The sequence below is a fragment of the Semicossyphus pulcher genome, unplaced genomic scaffold (genome assembly GCF_022749685.1).
Source record: "Semicossyphus pulcher isolate SPU_LCO1_2020_fin unplaced genomic scaffold, fSemPul1.0.p SCAF_15, whole genome shotgun sequence".
In the NCBI taxonomy this organism is placed as follows: Eukaryota; Metazoa; Chordata; class Actinopteri; order Labriformes; family Labridae; genus Semicossyphus; species Semicossyphus pulcher.
The window spans coordinates 13,601,917-13,620,447 of NW_027211659.1; the positions used below are offsets into that span (position 1 = coordinate 13,601,917).

Consider the following 18,531-nt stretch of genomic DNA (forward strand, 5'->3'; position numbering starts at 1 on the left):
ACAGTTGTGCCGGTTAGTGGTACACTACTGTACTCGGGAATCCTTTTAATTACATTTTTTTACTGATCTGAGAGCGGTGGAGGATTTCCGCGGAGGAAACGCGTGACATGATTTAGGGGGAAAACTGTGAAGTCCATTCAGAGAGGGGCGTCATTGACTGGCTGCATGATTGTAACGCAATGAATGGTAAGTATGGGACATCTTAGGTGAAAGGCCTGTATTTTAACACATGTACATTAATGATAAACAAATACAAGCCATAATACGTCTTTTCTCTGTTGCATGCAGTCTTTTCCCCTTTTTTTATGTGTGCCAGCTGTTGTGTCATACTCAAAATGTTGTGAGCTGCCCCTAAAGGGTCCTTTTGTCAAACTCTTGTTTGCATTACACCTTAGCAGCCACTCTACTTACTGTAGTCTTCAAATACCTAACTTATTCTGAAACTCCACGTTTTCTTTGTTCCATTTGACATTTGATTGACACAAAAGGATCACTATCCATGTGTAGCCCAGGTATGACACAGACACAGTGGTGCATGTTAGAGCTCCTATCCCTTTGTGTATTATTTTCCGGGTCGCACATGTCATGCAGGCTACTAACTGCATTTTAAGCCAGCTGACTGGTATAAGGCCAACTGGCTGAGAGCAAACAGACCACATGGAGCAGAGAGTCTGGTTCCCCCCGCAGAGCAGAGCCTCCTGCAGAATGGGCAGAGGAGGCAGAGAGTCTGTTCCCCCTCCTGTCTCCCCTCGGGGATCCCCCTCCACCTCCACCTCCACCACCAGCCCCCAAGCTATAAAAGGAAAGAGTGGCTCACAAAGAGATTTAGATAAAGCTCTGTCAATCATGCATACAACAGTGCTGGAATTGCAGGACAAACCTGTGTGTCCTGTTGATAACAACATATGATGCCTCAAAAGTCACACTTAAAACTATAATATTATGCAAACAGTAACTCTCACACTGGCTGCGGGGTGAAAACAAGTTCTATCTTGTCTTTTCTTTACAGAGCCGAGGAGGGTTCCTGCAGTCTAATATATTTCACGAAAGGTAAGATCACATCTCCATCCTCTCTGTCTGAAATATCAGTCTCCACATCACATTAACATATTGAATTCATGCCTGCAAGATAGAATCTCGCACAACTGTTGCTACGCTGCCACAAAAGACCTTCTGATAACGAGATATGATGTGATGCTGATGCAGACAACAGTGTTTAGTCAATACACACAGCTGCGCTATTCTCACTGGATTATATTAGAGAGATGCCTCTGATATGAAAATGATGAAAAGAGGACCTATTTTTTCAGACTTTGGTGACTTACATGTTTGATATTTATTTTCTTCTGTAAATGAAGCATCAGTGCTACAAAAGTGGGACGTTTCCAAGACCGACTGATGAGTTTTTCTCAGTTTTAATGCATTAATTTAATCAAAAGATGCATTAACTGTCTCTTTGTTTATATATATTATAGGATTAATATAACTGCATCATACTCATCTCCTGATTTCTTCATTGTTCCTCTCTTGTTAGAAAGAAAATGCAGCATCAACAGTCCATAACTGTGCAAAAGCATGCAACCAAACATGCACTCAACCGTTCCCATCTTTGTGATTGAGATCTGAAAGTGTGTGTGCCTGTGTGTGTTTGGGGAGTGGGGGGGGGGGGGGGGCTGTCTTCTTGAGACTGTTTTTTTTCCTCCTCGATCCATCTGCTTCCTCAGTCTATCAGCAGCGTGTCCTCAGAGGAGCAGAATTTAATTAGTACATGTGGCACCGAGTTAAAGGACATTGAAACATTAAGTAGATGTATTTACTTGTGGAAAAAGCGGCATCATTAAGCCGGCTTATTTGAATAAGTGATTCAGCCGTGCTGCTGTTACATACTGTAGCACAGATGGCTAAAGCCTGATAACAGTGAATGTGCTCCATTAAAGATTCACAGGAAAGGTGTTGTGGTCTAACAGCGCTGAGCAGAGTCTCTTCGCAGGAGGCGGCCGAGGCTGAATTGAATGCACACTAAAGGTTCACAAGCTCACTCAATCAATTTGGCTTCCTTTTATGTGGAAGCAACAAGGATTCATGGCTTTAAGCCTGACCCGCAGGTCTAGACAGATTTACAGAGCGAGGTCAAAGTTCAGATTGTAAAGTGATGTTGGGAGGACTTGCTGCATTTCAATTTACATTACGCGAGGACTCATCTGCCAGAGTTGTAAATGTTATTGTTCTATAACAAGCGTAATGGAGTTTCCCATGTTATACACGTTGTTTGACATCTCACGCTTCTGTAGGATAAGTCAAATGTTCCTAACAAACATTACTGAGTGTCTCTTTTAAATACAGTTCCCTTTTTTTTGCTTAACAAAAAACAAACTCCTTAGAATTGTACTTACTGCGGTAATAATACAATAGGATAGAAAATACTATGCAAAAGGCAGTAATTTGTCTTTAACTTGTGTGTGCCAATATACCCTATAAAACACGCTTGAAACACAACATATATATAATAAAACAGATACAACAGAGCAACATTAAAGGAGGGCACCAGGTTCGTAATGGTGAATATTAAAGGGCTGTTCAATAATAGTATAATAAAGTTCTATGTGCAGTGTGAGGTAGCAGACTGACTTTAAAGTGTCCTTATTGAGAAAGATATTTTATGGCAACTGGGACGAAAGATTTTTTATATAATATTTTCTAATGGGGATTTGTGTTAATCAATCAATCAATCAGTCAATCAATAGTTAAATTAATTATTAAATAAATAAAGTGTACAGAATGTCAGAGAAAGCCCTCCCTCAACAACAGTCCACAAAAATATGTCAACGGTTTAAAATGATAAACCATAAGAATTCAACTACAAAAACAAGTACTCACAAACGTAGCGTTACTCATAAATCTCATATTCCTTTACATAATTGTTACTATTTGTTACTTCTATTCTTCCACCAGTCACCGTGGAAAAAAGAGAATATATAAAATGTTTTCCTCAAATTTGCAGCTTTTCCGCTCATGTTAAGTGTTATTTTCTGACCTTAAAAGCTCCTGTGAGGAACTTTCCGTTTGTGTTGATTTTGGCGCCCCCTGTGGACAAAGCCGTACCTCTTATCTCTTTGTTGATTTTGTCCTGTACATGCTTAAGTGGTGTTTTTTAACAAATAATCTCATCCTGCTTTCTTTAACAGTCATATGTATCACTTAAAAGTTTTCTGCCCTGGAAAATGTAAACAAAGGCAGCGTGCAGTTAATCGCTTTGTCTGACACCTACCCCCCGCCAGCAGCTTCAGGCATTAAAAATAACTATATAGAAATAATCAATCTTGTCGCTGATGGTCTGGTTTGCTTTTGTAGGTCATATAGAGACATCAAAATTAATTTCAGTCTGTTTCGTAACCAGCGAAAAACTCCTCACAGGAGCTTTAAATGAGACATTAAGTCTTTCAAGGGATTTTGTCCTGTTAGGTTTGATAAGACGAGCAAGCTAACAGGCTAGTAAAGGCAGCTACGTTGTGTTCTCGTAACAGTTCTCTGTCATACACCTCGTCTTATCATGCTTTGCAAACAAAGCAGACTTTGGATGTGCTCGACTGTTGTGTTTTTGCTGTAACAATGTTAACGCTCCTCTCTAGGCAAGGTCACTGTTTACTCCGTTAAATCGGAGTAAATGTGCACTATTCCGTGTAATTTTCATTGGTTTTACTGTACGCATTCTTTCTGCCAAATGAAAATCACAGGATCAGTGACGTCGTGAAGCTCGTAGTGTGAACTAATATGAGCCTTTTAGATCAGAGAGCAGCTCTGTGTGTCTCTGCAGGGTTCATGGCTCCAATTTAGAAGCTTTGATGTGACTCTTTTTGTGTCTTTGGCTCCGTCCTGGCTGAGCTCGCTCACGCTTCAGGATTGTGCTCTCTCGAGATGTTGCCATGACACCTCTTTAGGGTCGTTTATTAAGTGTTAGAAAAACGACATCTTTTTCTGACATAGGTTTTATTGTCAGTGCATGGTATGTCACTATTATATATACTTTATACAGACAGTTTCAATGTTACAGAAGAGCTACAGAAGATTTTTGGAGAAAATTATTGCAGATTTTGCCATTTATATCCATTTAGACTAGAGATAGATTCAAACAGTTTCAGTGGTGGAGCTTAAGAAGTTTCTTTATTAACTTTAAATCTAAATACTTTTTTAATGTTGAAAAGGTTTTAGACCAGTTTTCAAGGGCCTTCCAGGGGCTACAGCTAATCTTAGTTTAGCAAATGTAGTAATATAGTGTGCAGATGTTTTGATCTTTTTTTATTACAGCACAATCATCCATCATCTATACCGCCTATCCTGTACCGGGTCACAGGGGTGCTGTCATTGGGGCGAGAGGCTGGGTACACCCTGGACTGGCCGCCAGTCAATCACAGGGCTGAGACACACATCCTTTTCACGCTCACACCCACACCTACGGGCAATTTAGATTCACCAATGAACCTAACGAGCATGTCTTTGGACTGTGGGAGGAAGCCGGGGAACCAGGAGGGAACCCACGTGCGCACAGGGAGAACATGTAAACTCCACACAGAAAGGTCACCTGCTTCCAAACCGGGATTCGAACCAGGAACCTTCTTAGCTGTGAGGCGATAGCGCTAACCATTGCTAACCACAGTATCTTCTTGTTTTATAGTGCATATTTTATAAAAACGCAAGGCAAAAATGTGCCCCCCATCGACATTGTGCGAAGGATAGGTGAAAATTAAGATCATATCATCCACAATCTCAGTTAATCATCTCACAGACTCATGTATACCACAACTTTACATTTCTTAAATAACGGTCTGTTAAACCAGACTTTTACCATAAAAATGGGGGGAAAAAACCACAGACAGAATTTAAGATTCTAACCAACAACACGCAGGATACGATCCTTTAAATCAGGTGTGCGTGCTGGAGAACATCACCAACGTTGATTTTCTGTGGGAAGTCTTTTTATATCCCTCTAATTCACTATATACTTGTATCACATGCAGAGCTGGCCTACTTCCTGAATTTCCTCAGATAACACTGCAAATGTTTTTGCATATTAAACCTAATTCAAGATCTCCACATGATTCTGGCACTATATATAAATGATAAGGCTTGTCTGCACAATCTGAACCCCACATCCCACAGCTTTCCCAGCCTGTGCGAGAGATGAAAGCGGCTCTGTCTCTCTGTGAAACGCTTCGGCAGCTCTTGTTTCTGCCAGCAAACCGGCTTCTGCGAACTTTCAGGTGGCATGGGAAAATATAGTCATAAATAAAATATAGCGGCATGAATAATTTAGGCGAGCATTGTGATTGACACGAGGGTGAGAGCACCTGATTATGCCTCGCGCTCTGTGTGACTTGAATTACAGCAAATCAAAACATTAGTCTGGATGTGGAGCTCGCTGGCTCGTACTTGTCTGCTCTGCGCTGTATTTTGATCTCTGCTTGTAACAACAAAGGCGGCTGAGACGCTGGATGAAATGTCTTGGCAAAGATTACACTTTTTAGCATGTAGCGCTGTGTCATTAGAACACTACTGGTGGTTTTTGGTTGGACAGAGTCAAAAGAAAAACAGAATCATGCAAGGAGTCATTCTGTGTTATTATTTCCAATTCTTCCTGCTTTTAAAGGATGTTAAAATCAAACGGGTGCAGCTACATGTGGAGCATTGTTGCAAGGGTCATCCTTTTGCTTTGGACCCATGTGGTTAATAAGAAACCGTGCTTCCTCTATTGTTCTGTGAGGAGGAAGAGCAGATCAATGCTTCCCAGCACCCCGGCTGTACACTGTAGCTGCGGGAGGGAGGCTGCAGCCGGCATCACCAGGCTGCAGCTTCTCCTCCGTGTGCTGAGTGCTGAGCAGTGGGCTGAACATTTTCTCCTCCCTCCCTCCCCTTCTCTCTCCTTCTCTCTCCCCCCTTCGTCTTTCATGTGTGTGTGGAGCAGATCTGTCTGCAGCCTCAGGCAAGTGCAAGTTAACAAATGTACAGAGCGCATGTGAAGGCTCATTTGCATAAATCTGTGGATGTCGCTACATCTCCTTAAATGGATTCCTTTGTGTTTGATTGTTGGATGTTTTTTTTTATTATTGTGCGTGCAGATTTCTGTCAAAGCTGGCTGAGTACATAATAATGACTGTATTTGACAATTAATGATATTTATTTGCAGAAATGATCCATCTGATCTTGATAACACTACTATAGAAAAGCAGCCCGAGCTTGTTGCTTTCACTGATCAAATTGCAGGTGCTTTTGCAGGCTAGGTGCAAATTTAGCAAGGGATTGGGCACACAGATTTTAATATGCAACATGCTAGCTTAAAAGCAGCATTTGCACATTGATTTTAGAAAATCTCAGGAGCTTTCTGCACTATTTCTTCCATGTATTGCATCCATTTCTGTGTGGTGTGTGGCCCCTGTGTGCACTCCAGGGAAATTTTGCAAATGACTGTTTATTGTGTCCTTCCTGAACATGACGGTAGCTCACACAGATTAAGGCAAAATGCCCCCTGACCAATCAGAAAACACGTCCTACATGTGGCCTGTGTGTGTGTGTGTGTGTGTGTTCTGTCAGAGGCAGGGATCCTCCACTGACATCATCTGTAGCTGTATAATCATCCAGGCCACAGCCTCTCCTCAGGGGAGTCCAGCTGAGACCTAGCCCCTCTCTCTCTCTCTCTCTCTCTCTCGCTCTCTCTCTGTCTGTCTATCTATTTATCTCTCTCTCCTCTCTGCCTAGCTTTCTCCCTCGCGTTCAAGGTTGCAGTGTATGGCAGGAGTGTGACACCAGTGATGGATGAGTTTGAACACAGCCTCAGACGACGGCTGCACGGCCCAGGATCTTCCGTGGTTTCGGGGGTTTCTCTCTCTGCTCTGTGATCCCATCAGTTTGTTCCAGTGGTTGGAATCGCAGCCTCAGTCACTCAGACGGGGTTCACTGCAATGAAAAAAAAAATGTCTCTCAAATTAAAACAATGAAAAGACTGATGAAAAAAAAATCTGCAGAGCCATCTGGGCTGTATGAATGTGTGTGCCATCACTGTGGAAACACAACTCGTCTGTGATGCGACCGGCCATATTGAATGGCATAGGCGTTTGGCAGACGCACACACAGCACAAATATGTAATCTATATTAATACAAACCAAGCCAACCCCTATTCCCCACTCTTATATTGGCAGTCGTTCAAGTATAATTTTCTGATGATCCTCCTGGAGGAGCTGTGTCTACTTTAGTTATGATACAAATAATTAGTGTACATATACTGTATGTAACTGTACTAATTATAGACTTACATGTATACCCGCAAGATTCCACGCCAATGCAGATGGGCGTCTATGTAGTGCAGGGGTGGTAACAGTGTGGACGGGTATTGTTGCTATTAGAAACAATAAAGCTACAATTAGAAAATCTCAGCAACGTCAAAAGAAAGCATGGGCTACTATAAGTGATTTGGTGTTGCTAATGTGTTAGCATATTACACAACCCAAAGACGCAGAACTACAAAGGTTGCTCACTAAGTCCTGCAGTGTGTTCACTGGCCTTTTTGATCTTCATCAACTCTTGTGCCGAGTCTTAAAGGAGCAGCTCGCCCCTGGAGAAAGCGCCTGTCAGTCAAAGCTGGTGTTCTCTGTAATCGATAGAAGCATTAATATTTGAAATTGGCGCCATAGCTGTGGAGAAAGCCGTACAGTTTGTGGTTTCGCCCATTCTACATTCCTAAAATACCCAGCGTGCATTGCGCCCCTCGCTCTGAAAGGAACGGCACAGCGAGAGATGCTGGAGTGAAATACTACCGTTTTTGCTGAAGGCAATGGCTCAGAGCGGTACAGAATCTGAAATATGACAAGAATATGCCCATGGATCGTCTAAAAAATCCTCTAGTCTGCAGTCTACATTTCAAACCTGACGATTTTGAACGAGACATGACATTGGAGGCGGGCGTCCTAGAATGAGGGAGAGTAGTTTTGCAATCCCTTTCCAGGACCCATTGGAGAAGCGGATAGCGTCCTACAAAGGCACAGAGTGATGTTAGATTTTTTTCCTACCATAACGGCATTATCTCCCTGTGATAGCATGATAGGACTGAGGTTGAAAGTCAGCGAACTGGCCTTAAGCTTTCTTAATGCTTAAAACTTTCCACTATTCACTTGTTCACTCTCAGTTGTTTCTTTCTAGCCAGGTAGTACACACTTGGCCTGCCTGAGTCAAGAGCCTAGTAACTGCACAGGGCTTTGAGGTAGTTTTGGCTTAGTGGTTAGTTACACTTGGTATTGTAACTGGCCCAAAAATATTTTTACCCACACTCAGTCACTAAAAAGGATTAGCTGAAAAAAAGATTAGGGCCCAAAATGTGGAAACCCACTTAAGCCTGAAAAACCTCTTGCTGTATTCTCCGATGGTAGCAGCTTGTGTCAAAATGAATGAGGTGATGTTTTGGAATGCTTTACCCAGTTTTTCTCAATACATCCACGGGCTACCAAGATAGCTGCACAGGCAGCATGAAAACTTTGAAACTCAACCATCCAGTCTGATTCCCTGCCAGTGAATAATTTGATTGTGTTTCAAAGCTGCACCACCGAATGTCAATACAGTGTTCGAAATGTCACTAAATGCGAGTCCAATGATTCCGGTGGAGTGCATGTTTTCAGTTGACTCCTCTGGTGTGGCTTTGGCAAAAGCCTGCTTGTAAAGCTGCTATGATGATGGTCTCTGCATCAGTATTTGCTCTAAGGGGAGAAAAACCTGTCGAAATATGCAAATATTTCTGTGGTTCATGTGGGGATGTGGCACAGTCCCGAAGAACTTCTATCTAATTTCTGTTTTTGGCCGAAACAAGAATCATTAGGCCTTTGGAAAGACCCACTGGGTACACTGCAGATCCTTTTGAATGGAGGCAGATGGCAATATGACCGTAATGCTGCAGCTCCATAGTAAAGCTGTAATTTGCAACTGATGGAGAACCTCGGCCTTAAGCTTGAACCCTTGTTGGTTGAAGAACGTGTCATCTGTTTGATATGATATTTGAACATACTGTGAGATTGCTGTGTTGGGAGTTGAGGTTGATAATGGCCGTGATGAAGGTGATGGGCAGGGTGGGTGCAGTGATTCATTCAGACTTGATTCACTTCAGCTTCTGCCATCAGAGGTTCTGAGTCATAACCAATGACGCTCTGATATGTTGTCATGAAGCCATGCACTTCACACAAATGTTTGTGAGCTCACCGAGGGGTTTATGTAATTATTGCTTTGAAACCTTTTACATTTACACCCTCTGGAGGTACTCTATCGCTTATGTTGTGCCAAGGACCCTGGAAATGTTGCAGGTTTTTGAGTGAAGAATGTATGGCACTTTAAATGATCCTCCTTCAACTTTGTTTATGAGCTTTAAAACAGAAAAAAAGCATGTTTACCTATAACTTGCATATGAAAGAAAATCACATTTTGTTGTCCATCTGATACTAATACCAGTCTTGGTATTGGTATCGGTATCTGTATCGACATCGAGATCGAGATCTGGATCATATTTGTATCAATCTTGACATTGACATCGGTATCGGCAGTGACATTGGTATTAGTATCAGCATTGGCATTGACATCGGTTTCAGTTTTGGTATTCACCACTGACATTGTTATCAGTGTCAGTATAGGCATTGGTATTGATATCGACATAGGTCAGTGTCTGCATTGGCATTGACATAGATATCAGTATTGGCATTGGCATTGACACTGGTATCAGTATTAGTATCTGCATCAAGATTGGTATCAGTATCGGTTGGCATCGGCTGTGATATCAGTATTAGTATCAGCAGTGACATTGGCATCGTTATCAGTGTCACTATCACCATTGGCATTGTTATCAGTATCGACATTGGCATTGACATCTGTATCAGTATATGTATTGGCATCGGCATTGACATCGGTATCAGTATAGACATCAGCATTGACATCGGTATCGGCCTCTAATACTGTCTAAAATGCAGTATCAGTATAGTCAAAGCTAGCAAAGTTTCAGCAATCAGTGTTTTTCCACCAATATTTGTCTTGCAATTATATAGGAGGGGTACTGGGTATAGGCCGATATTCAAACCTAGCTATCATAATCTGTATCAGGAAGATAAAGTGGTATCAGAACATCTGTATTTGCTGTGACAGCTAACAGCCCTCCTCATTTTGCTTAAACAAGTTAAAAACAACAGGACTCTGTTTGAAGATGCCGATAAAAAACACATTTTAGAACTCACCTTTCATCTGTTACCGTGGGAGTCGGGCAGGTCTTTTGCATATGACCTCAATTACAGTACGAGTACACAAATGATTAATTCTAAATCTCCTCTTTGTTTATTTTCGCCTGCTTTCTTTCATTTCCTTCACAGAAATCTAAAGCCCCTTGAAAGTCAGAGCAAATATAGGTCAGCATCACTGGAGCAACGGTGTAACAAATGCCATGTCTCCAGCTTAGGTTTTGCATTTTTATGTAATAGGGTAGCATGTATGTGATGTGATGCTCAGGGTGAAGCATTAAAGGAATGTGGATCAGGTGGTCTACTCATACAATCCAAGTTTGTGGAAGAAGTGATTAATAACAAGGTTAAAAAAATATACTGTTTGATATGCTTTTGTAATTTCATTTAACAGTTTCCTTGTAGTTATTTTCTCAGTGGAATTTTAACCTTTTCTTTAAAGTTTTATGATCAAAGTAATTTATAATTAAAAACACACAACAGATTTTGACTTTGTAAAAAAAGGACAGAGTTCAATCAGCTTATTTTTTTGTTGGTTTCTAATAGCTTAAGAAGTGGGGAATGTGATTGTAGATTATTCCAGGATTCTTGGAAAGCTTATTTAACAACACACGCATAGGTTAATATTGTTTGGTCACAATTATTAAACCTGCTGGGTTGGAAGTATTTAAAACGGTGCAATTTGGGAACCATAGTTTATCCTAGACACTTGTATATAAATGGTAACACCAAAGACAACTTCTTTCTTTGAAACAGAATGCACTTGTTATCGCTGAAACTGTGGTGGTCCATACCTGATATTTATACCTAATGGTGCTGCTACAGTAAAGTAGTTGGTGATCCATTTGTTTGTTAGTAAGTTGCTGTACTGAGTTTATGTGATGTGTGTTGGTACCCCCTCGAGAAAAAGTTTCGCTAGAGACGGTAGATTTGCTTTAGATGGTAGCTGTGATGAAAATCAATCGTCAGTTGAATGTTTTTCAACCGACTAACTGATTAATCGACTAATATCAAGGGAGAAATAACTCTTCCTGTGAGCTACACAAGCAAACATTACATCATAATGGAAAATAATTGTGTAATTATAAACCCAAGGCAAAAGGGAACAAAACATCATGTGTAATACAATAACAACAAAGCAAAAATCAAATTCATGTAGTCAGATATCGACTTGCCATTTGGTATTTCTCTGAACTCTTCTTGAAAACTGGTTTAACTTTAAATTAAATGTGTAATGTCTGATGGCAAATTGTTCCATGTTTCAGCCTCTGTACAAAACAGTAGCTTGCCCAGCCTTCATTTTTAGGGTTCCTACATCTCGTCCCTGCTGCATGTGCATTGTTATTCACATTGCTTGTTCTTTAGTTCTTATGATTCATCCATAATAGCCGACTGTAATCTTTGAGTGCTCAGCACAGTCTGTCAGAGAACAGTCAGTACGCTTCTACTGGCTTCATGTGCTCAGAGTGCATATTTAAGAGGAGCCTTTTCAATGGCAAAAGTCACTCCAGGACAGAAAATAATCCCCTAAATAATATACTATTCCCACTACTACTAGCCTACCACCACTTAAACTAAAGCTACTATATTTATCCGTGAAGCATGTTGTGCAGAAATGCAGCTCAGGTTGCTTGAAAAAAAATCTTTAAGTATGAAAGACTTAATGAACATGTTGCTGCAAGGAAGAAAGGATATGTGCAGAGAGACAACGAGGCTGGAGGAGGAGTGCGGCGCTGTCGAGGAGAGTTCAGTGAGGTCGTTTTAGAGGATGCAGAACGTTGTAGGGTTACAAGACTATAAATATTGACTTTACCGGACCTCGTCAATTGAAATCACAAAACTTCAGAGCCATAAAAAATGCATGTGTGAGTTTTGTTGTGAACTGTCCTGGTCCACTGTATGCTGTGTTTGTGCTTCTAAATAGTCGTTTGTTTGTAAAGCCTGCTCATGAGGCTTTCAGACTGTATAAAAGCCTTTGAGGCTTAAAGTTATCCTGTAGCAGGAAGGACCTTTTATGTGCACATACGGTCCAATCGAGTGTAAGAATGATATAATGGCTCTCTGACTGCACAATTATGGCCCGACTCTCACTCTGCTGCAGAACTTCCTGGCAAAGGAAGTGTTGGGGAGCACATCCACTCATGCATTCAGTACAGTGCTGACAAATCTTATTTCCTGTGGATGTGGTCGTAAATGTGGACATTTCTTCATCTGATTTGCTGTGCTAATTTACTGTAATAAAATAGCTAACAATTGTAGCAACATTTTTATATAAACTATGTTTGATGTTCTGCAGTTTACTTGTCTGTAGATTTCCTTTACGCTTTTATTTTGTAGTCTTAATTCTAGCGGTTGAGGCAGTATGATATATATTGATATTTACTCGTCTGGTCTGATTTGTTATGCTAATTTACTGTAAAAAAAAATCTACTATCGCCAATTTTGACAACATTTTTATATAAACTATGTATAATGTTCTGCAGTTTTCTTGTTTTTAGAATTCTTTGAGCTTTTATTTTGTGGTCTTTGTTGTGGTGGATGAGGTATTACGCTTATATTTCCTGGTCGCTCTGATTTCTAATGCTAGTTTTCTATAAAAAGCTACTATTACCAGTTTTGCCAGCATATTATACAAACGATGTCTGATATTCAGTGTATATTTTTTTGTCTTTGAGCTTTTATTTTGTAGTCCTAACTCTGGTGGATGACGTAGTACACTGTATGCTGACATTTCTTCTTCTGTTATGATTTCTCATGCTTATTTTTCTGTGATAAGCTACTACTGCTAGTTTTACAGTTTTATTTTGTAGTTTTAATTCCAGTGGATGAGGTAGTTTAAGATTACATTTCCTAGGCTGCTCTGATTCCTTATGCTAATTTTGTGAAAGCTTATATTAGCCGTTTTGACAACACTTTCAAACAATGTGTGATGTTCTGTAGATTTTTTTGTCTATAGAATTTTGGTGAGCTTTTATTTTGTAGTCTAAAATCTTCTGGATGAGGGAGTAAATGCAGATTTTTTCCTTAAATGTTCTGACTTCTTGTACACATTTTCTGTAAAAGGCTACAGCTACAAGTTTTCCAACATTTTTATACAACCAATGTTTAATGTTCTGTAGTTTTTTTTAATCATTAGAATTCCTTTAAGCCTTTTTTTGTAGTGTTTATTCCTCATAATGAGGTATATGCTTATTTTTTTATCTGCTCTGACTTCTTATCCGATTATTTTTGTTAAAGGCTACAGTTGCAAGGTGTGCCAACATTTTTATATAAACAATGTTCCGTTGCTTTTTTTGTCTTTCGAGGTCCTTTGAGCTTTTATTTTGTAGTCTCTTTTATTGTGTTGTTCTTGGCATCATTTCTTTCCCCTTTACCTTGTCTTTGCCCCATTCTCTCTTCTTTCCCCCTCCCTACTCTCTCTCTCACTCCACCTCTTCCTCATTCTCCCCCTCCCCTTAACTATCCCCTCTGAATCCCTTATACCCCCCTCCCCAATTTCCCATTGCCCTGCATCTCCTGTCTGCCCCCCCTTCATCTAATTCTCCAACATTCTGTCTTCCCTCCCTCTTTCCTCGACCCCCATACATACCTCTGCCTGCTCCTCCTCCTCCTCCCCTCTCTTTGCCCCCCCTTCCCTTCCCCTGCTCATGTTGGTAAAAATATCTGCAGACAGCAGAAGCAGAGGCACGCCTGACTCTCTCTCTCTCTCTCTCTCTCTCTCTCTCTCTCTCTCACTCTCTCTCTCTCAGACATCCCACCCATGTGATCTCACAGGCTGCCTCTGCTCTGCTCCACTCTCTGCTCCAGTCAGGCTCCTGCCTTTCAGCCGGCTGCAGCTAATGAGCCTTTGTGTGGCCAAAGAGAGAGAGAGAGAGAGAGGAACAGAGTGACAGACAGGGGGGTTTAAGTGAGAAAGACTGCCGACTCGCAACAATAAAAGCATATGTGCAGCCAGAGCTGGAAAATTACAAGCCTCTCTCACACTCCTGCACCTTTTTTTTCCTCTCATGAAGCTCAGGGGTCGCTGCAAGTCAGTGGACCGAAACCAACCTGGAACCTCTTCATTCATCATGTTTCACCTTTTTTTTTGAATAGCCACATTCTCTTATTGTGTGGCTGTGCTGCTGTGAGAAGAGGTGAAAGGAGTCACAGGCTGCCAGTGGATACAGGTCAGTTGTTCCTGTGAGGGCCGGCACACACACACACACACACACACACACACATAGACACACAGAGGGAAGTGTAATGTGGACATTGCAGGACTGATGTGTCATGACTCCCTCCAGATGCCACAGGCTTGTTGGCATCACTTGGCATGAGTGTTTGGAGCCTCGTGTTGTCACATCGCTTTACCGTGATTGTGGGAAACCTCGTGAATGACGAGGTGAAAAATAATTGTGTTGCTACAGCGCTGCGAGCGCTGTTGATTAAGGGAAAAGAGTTGGTTTGTGTGCACAGGGAATCAAACACAGGGAGGGGCTTTCCAAGCTGCCTTTTGCTGCATTATTTTCTCTGGGATCTTCTCCCATCATAGTGCACGCTGCCCGGCCATGATTAGTGGTAAGGCAACAGTGCAGACAAAGAAAGAGCTGTTGGAGAGGAGCAACAACCTCTGGTTTTTATTTAGCCGTGATGAAAGAGGTTCACCCGAGATTACCCGCAGCTCTGTGCCTCATGATGTCATCCCATCCAGGGACAAGAATTTAACTTTTCATGCTGTCACAACAGAATGCAAATGAACCAATAATCTGTGATAGGAACTCCTCTGAATATATAAACACAATTTACTTGAGTATGACTTTAATCTGCTCTGACATTGGTGCTTTAACATAAAGAACCCTTGTGCACAGTATGGTAGCACACTGTCATATGGGAAAGCACTGGTTGTGAGAGTACATTAGAATCTCCATGGAAACCATTTTTGGTATCCAAGCCTAGTGCAGTATCAGCTGAGGGCTGAGCATACGAATAGGTTTCCAACAATGGTTTCTAATTAGGACCCTTGCTAGGAAGGGACTCAGATTGAGCAGGTTATTTCTGCTGGAAATATCCAATCCTGTCCTGCGGAGGCTGAGTGAGGAGATGTTTTATATTTAATGTTTCTTTGGTGGTATAATGTGAGATCATCTGCTGCTCAGCATGTTAAATCTAACAAGACTTATTTAGTATATTTCAGTGTTTATTCACCGGTTAATAACTTTGTCAAATCAGTCAGAAGAGCAAGTAGATTATCGGGCTGCAACAACTTTTCTTTATTGATTAATCCACCAATAATTTCCACGGCTAATTGATGAAGTGTTTGGTCTTAACAAAAGTGTGACAATGATCTTCACAGTTTCCAAGAGCGTAATCTCTATTTACAGATTCAGCATAAAATTGTAGAATCTGTAGTTCCGGGGCTGGATTTTTAAATTGTAAGTGTTCTGATTTCCGTTTGTAGTCCGAGTACTGTTGATCAATCACGTATCAGCAGACTTTGGTGAATGCAGGAAAAACAGCCTATGGAGAGCCAAAAAAGCAAGCAGAAAACAATCCGCCAAAATGCCATCCCGGCTCCCGTCAGCGGTCATGTGACACATTTTGGTTATAATTTATCTCTATAAAAAAGCCAACAATTCGCTCTTAGACCTCGTATCTTAACTCAAACTCCATTAGCGCTTCTCAAGTTTCAAGTCGGACTGTAAACAATGCAGCAAACGGAAAAGGAAGTCCTGGCCGGAAGTCCTAAATCGCTAACGGTCGGCTACACCGGATGCCCCGAAAAGTTGTCCGTCGCTTGCGGAGGTCTTTTTAGACAGAAGCCGATGGGTTCGCCGAGAGCCCTTCATTTATTTAATGACTAAAGGCAGCAAATCCTTCCACTAAAGAAGCTGGATCCATCAAATGTTTGACATTTTTACTTTTAAAATCACTAAAAAGAAAAATCGATCCAAATATTTGAGGGTTAATTTTCTTTATGTAACGATTACTGAATTGTCGTTGTAGCTCTAGCAGACTGATAGCTTTCTTGTCAGCCAGCCCAGTTAGTTGCTTTACTGGATCTAAAAGCAGGCTACCTCCTGCATATTTAACTTCTAAATGAACACATTAATTCTGTCTGAAAATAAATCTCGTCAGTGAGCTTACCCTGACAGGCTCCTCTCTCCTCCGCTTCCTCTCAGACGCAGGATGCCTCACATTCCTCAGTTGTAGGTAGTTATATTGACTCTGGAGGTTCTCCAAACGCTGGCGGTGCCATGTCACCGCACTGAACAAGCACTGCCTCCTGGGAACAATGCCCCCCCCCCTCCTCCCCTCCTCCTCCCTCGCTGGCAGAGCTCACCCTCTCTGGGCTGCACCTCCTTTCTCTCTCTGGCATCATGTCTCTTAGGCAGCATTTGCATCTGTAATGACTCGATAGCGGAGCACACATGAAACACACTGTGGCTGTCTGTGAATGGAAACTCCCCCACAAGCTGCTCTGGCAGATAGACTAGAGTGGGACTGGGTGAAGATGCACGCTGTCTTTACTGATTCCAGTTTGTAGGAGTGAAAGCAGAGAGGGGAAAAGCTGCCAGTCATCGCAATCCTGTTGTGCTGTTGGGTTTATTTAAAATGTGACACGGTGCATTCCAGCTACTGCAAAAAAAAACACAAGGATCTTCAGCCAGACACATTAAAGGACGACGTTTTCTATCACGTCTGTTAGTATAAATAGTTATTAGGAATAAAAAAGTCAATAATACAGCCTATTAAAAAATGGCCGAATAGTATCAAAGTGAAATTGGCAGTTGCAGTGCAGAGCTCCAGTGTAAAGCTGATTAGTTTTAGTGTATTTGACTGATGAGCTTGTTCTTGTTTATTCGTCTAATTGCATCATCAGTCAGAGGCAGCTAATGGGCCCTCAATTGACATTGAAGTGGTCTGTAACACTTCCAATACAGCAGCCTCTGTATTTAAGTGCTCCAACCACAAACATTTAGCTGCACCTACACAGGCAGACAAAAATAGTTGTAGTGATTTATTTTTGGTGCCTAACACGGCTAATATTTTTTCCAATGCCTTATGATGCATGTTTATTGGCTGCCTTTGCAGTGAATTACAAGACATATGTAATGTTTTTTTTCCTTCTCTGCAGCAACTGTAGCTGCGATCACCAGAGGCTTTTCCCTTGTTTCGTTTTTTTTTTCTGTAGGAAGCATCTGACCGAACAGAAGCTCATTACAGTCCTACAGGATGTCACTCATTACGCCGTCAACAGCAGCTTCACCTATTCCTCCTCTGGCGCCGCATGATGTGCGATATATACGTACAAATTACTGCATGTTTGTGCTGATTTCTGCCAGGCTTCAGCGGTTACACGTGCCGTGCGGAGCAGCATGTGTGTGCACCTGTGTAAATGCACACATTTGCACACCAACGAATGTCTGATTTTGTTGCATTCTTTTAAAAATAGTCTGATTTTGCATTCAAGAAAATGCTGCATATTTTTGCAGTATAATACATTTTTAAACATTTTTTTAATGCATTCTAAATGTAGCAGCAATTAAATGCAATCCCATGTAGCATTGACGGACAACTTGGTCCACTCTCTTTTTGTTTCCTCCATCCTCTCCATCAAAGCCAGAGGAATGAACTTCCTGTAAGGCAGACGTAGTATGTAATTAGCAGCCTTCTCCTTCCATCTCGGCTCCTTTGTGCCAAGGTGATCAATCGCCCAGGGAACGCCTGGGAGCCGGGATAGAGGCAGGAGAGATTGTGTGTGTATGTGAGGAGGAGGAGGAGGAGGGGGAGAGTCTGGGTCTCATTGCTAATTGAGTGTGCTGAGGATTATGAAGGCCCTAAACTGGATATTAAATAATGTGTGGCCCCTCTCTCTTTCTCTGCTGTCTGTTTCAGGTGCAGATGCGGCGGGCCATGAGCGGAATACTGAAGAGGAAATTCGAGGAGGTGGAGGCCTCCTCCTCCCCGTGCTCTTCCTTGCGGGAGTCTGATGATGAGGTCTCCTGCAGTGAGAGCGGGGATAGCAGTGACAGTGTCAACCCCTCCGCCTCGGGCCCTTTCACCCGTGAGTGCCTCGTGTCTTTTAAACGTGTGCACCGTGAGGCTAACGTGTGTTATTGACAGGAAGATTAATGTCATCATCTCATGTCAGGGAAAACAGAGCTCAAGCACTGAAAGGGATTTTTAATCAAGATGGGAATAAAATTCAGAGAGTAGCTGTTTTGTAGCTCAGAATCAATGCAGGATGCAGGTGAAAGAAAACAAATGTGCATGTCTGGTGATAAGGGAGAGTAT

The 18,531-nt window shown here is 41.7% G+C and overlaps 1 protein-coding gene across 2 annotated transcripts in view; it reads left to right on the plus strand.

Moving 5' to 3' along the window:
* Positions 1–18,531, plus strand: part of csrnp3 (cysteine-serine-rich nuclear protein 3) — a 26,240-nt gene continuing 7,709 nt past the window's right edge. Inside the window, exons 1-3 of one of the 2 annotated variants that reach the window (XM_069662831.1) lie at positions 1–186; positions 1,010–1,050; positions 18,133–18,301. In XM_069662831.1, coding sequence (XP_069518932.1) covers positions 18,139–18,301 — 163 coding nt within the window. In that variant the 5' untranslated portion in view covers positions 1–186; positions 1,010–1,050; positions 18,133–18,138. Of the gene's footprint in view, positions 187–1,009; positions 1,051–14,395; positions 14,424–18,132; positions 18,302–18,531 lie in introns of those variants that run through there. The other variant, XM_069662832.1, reaches the window with a different exon arrangement.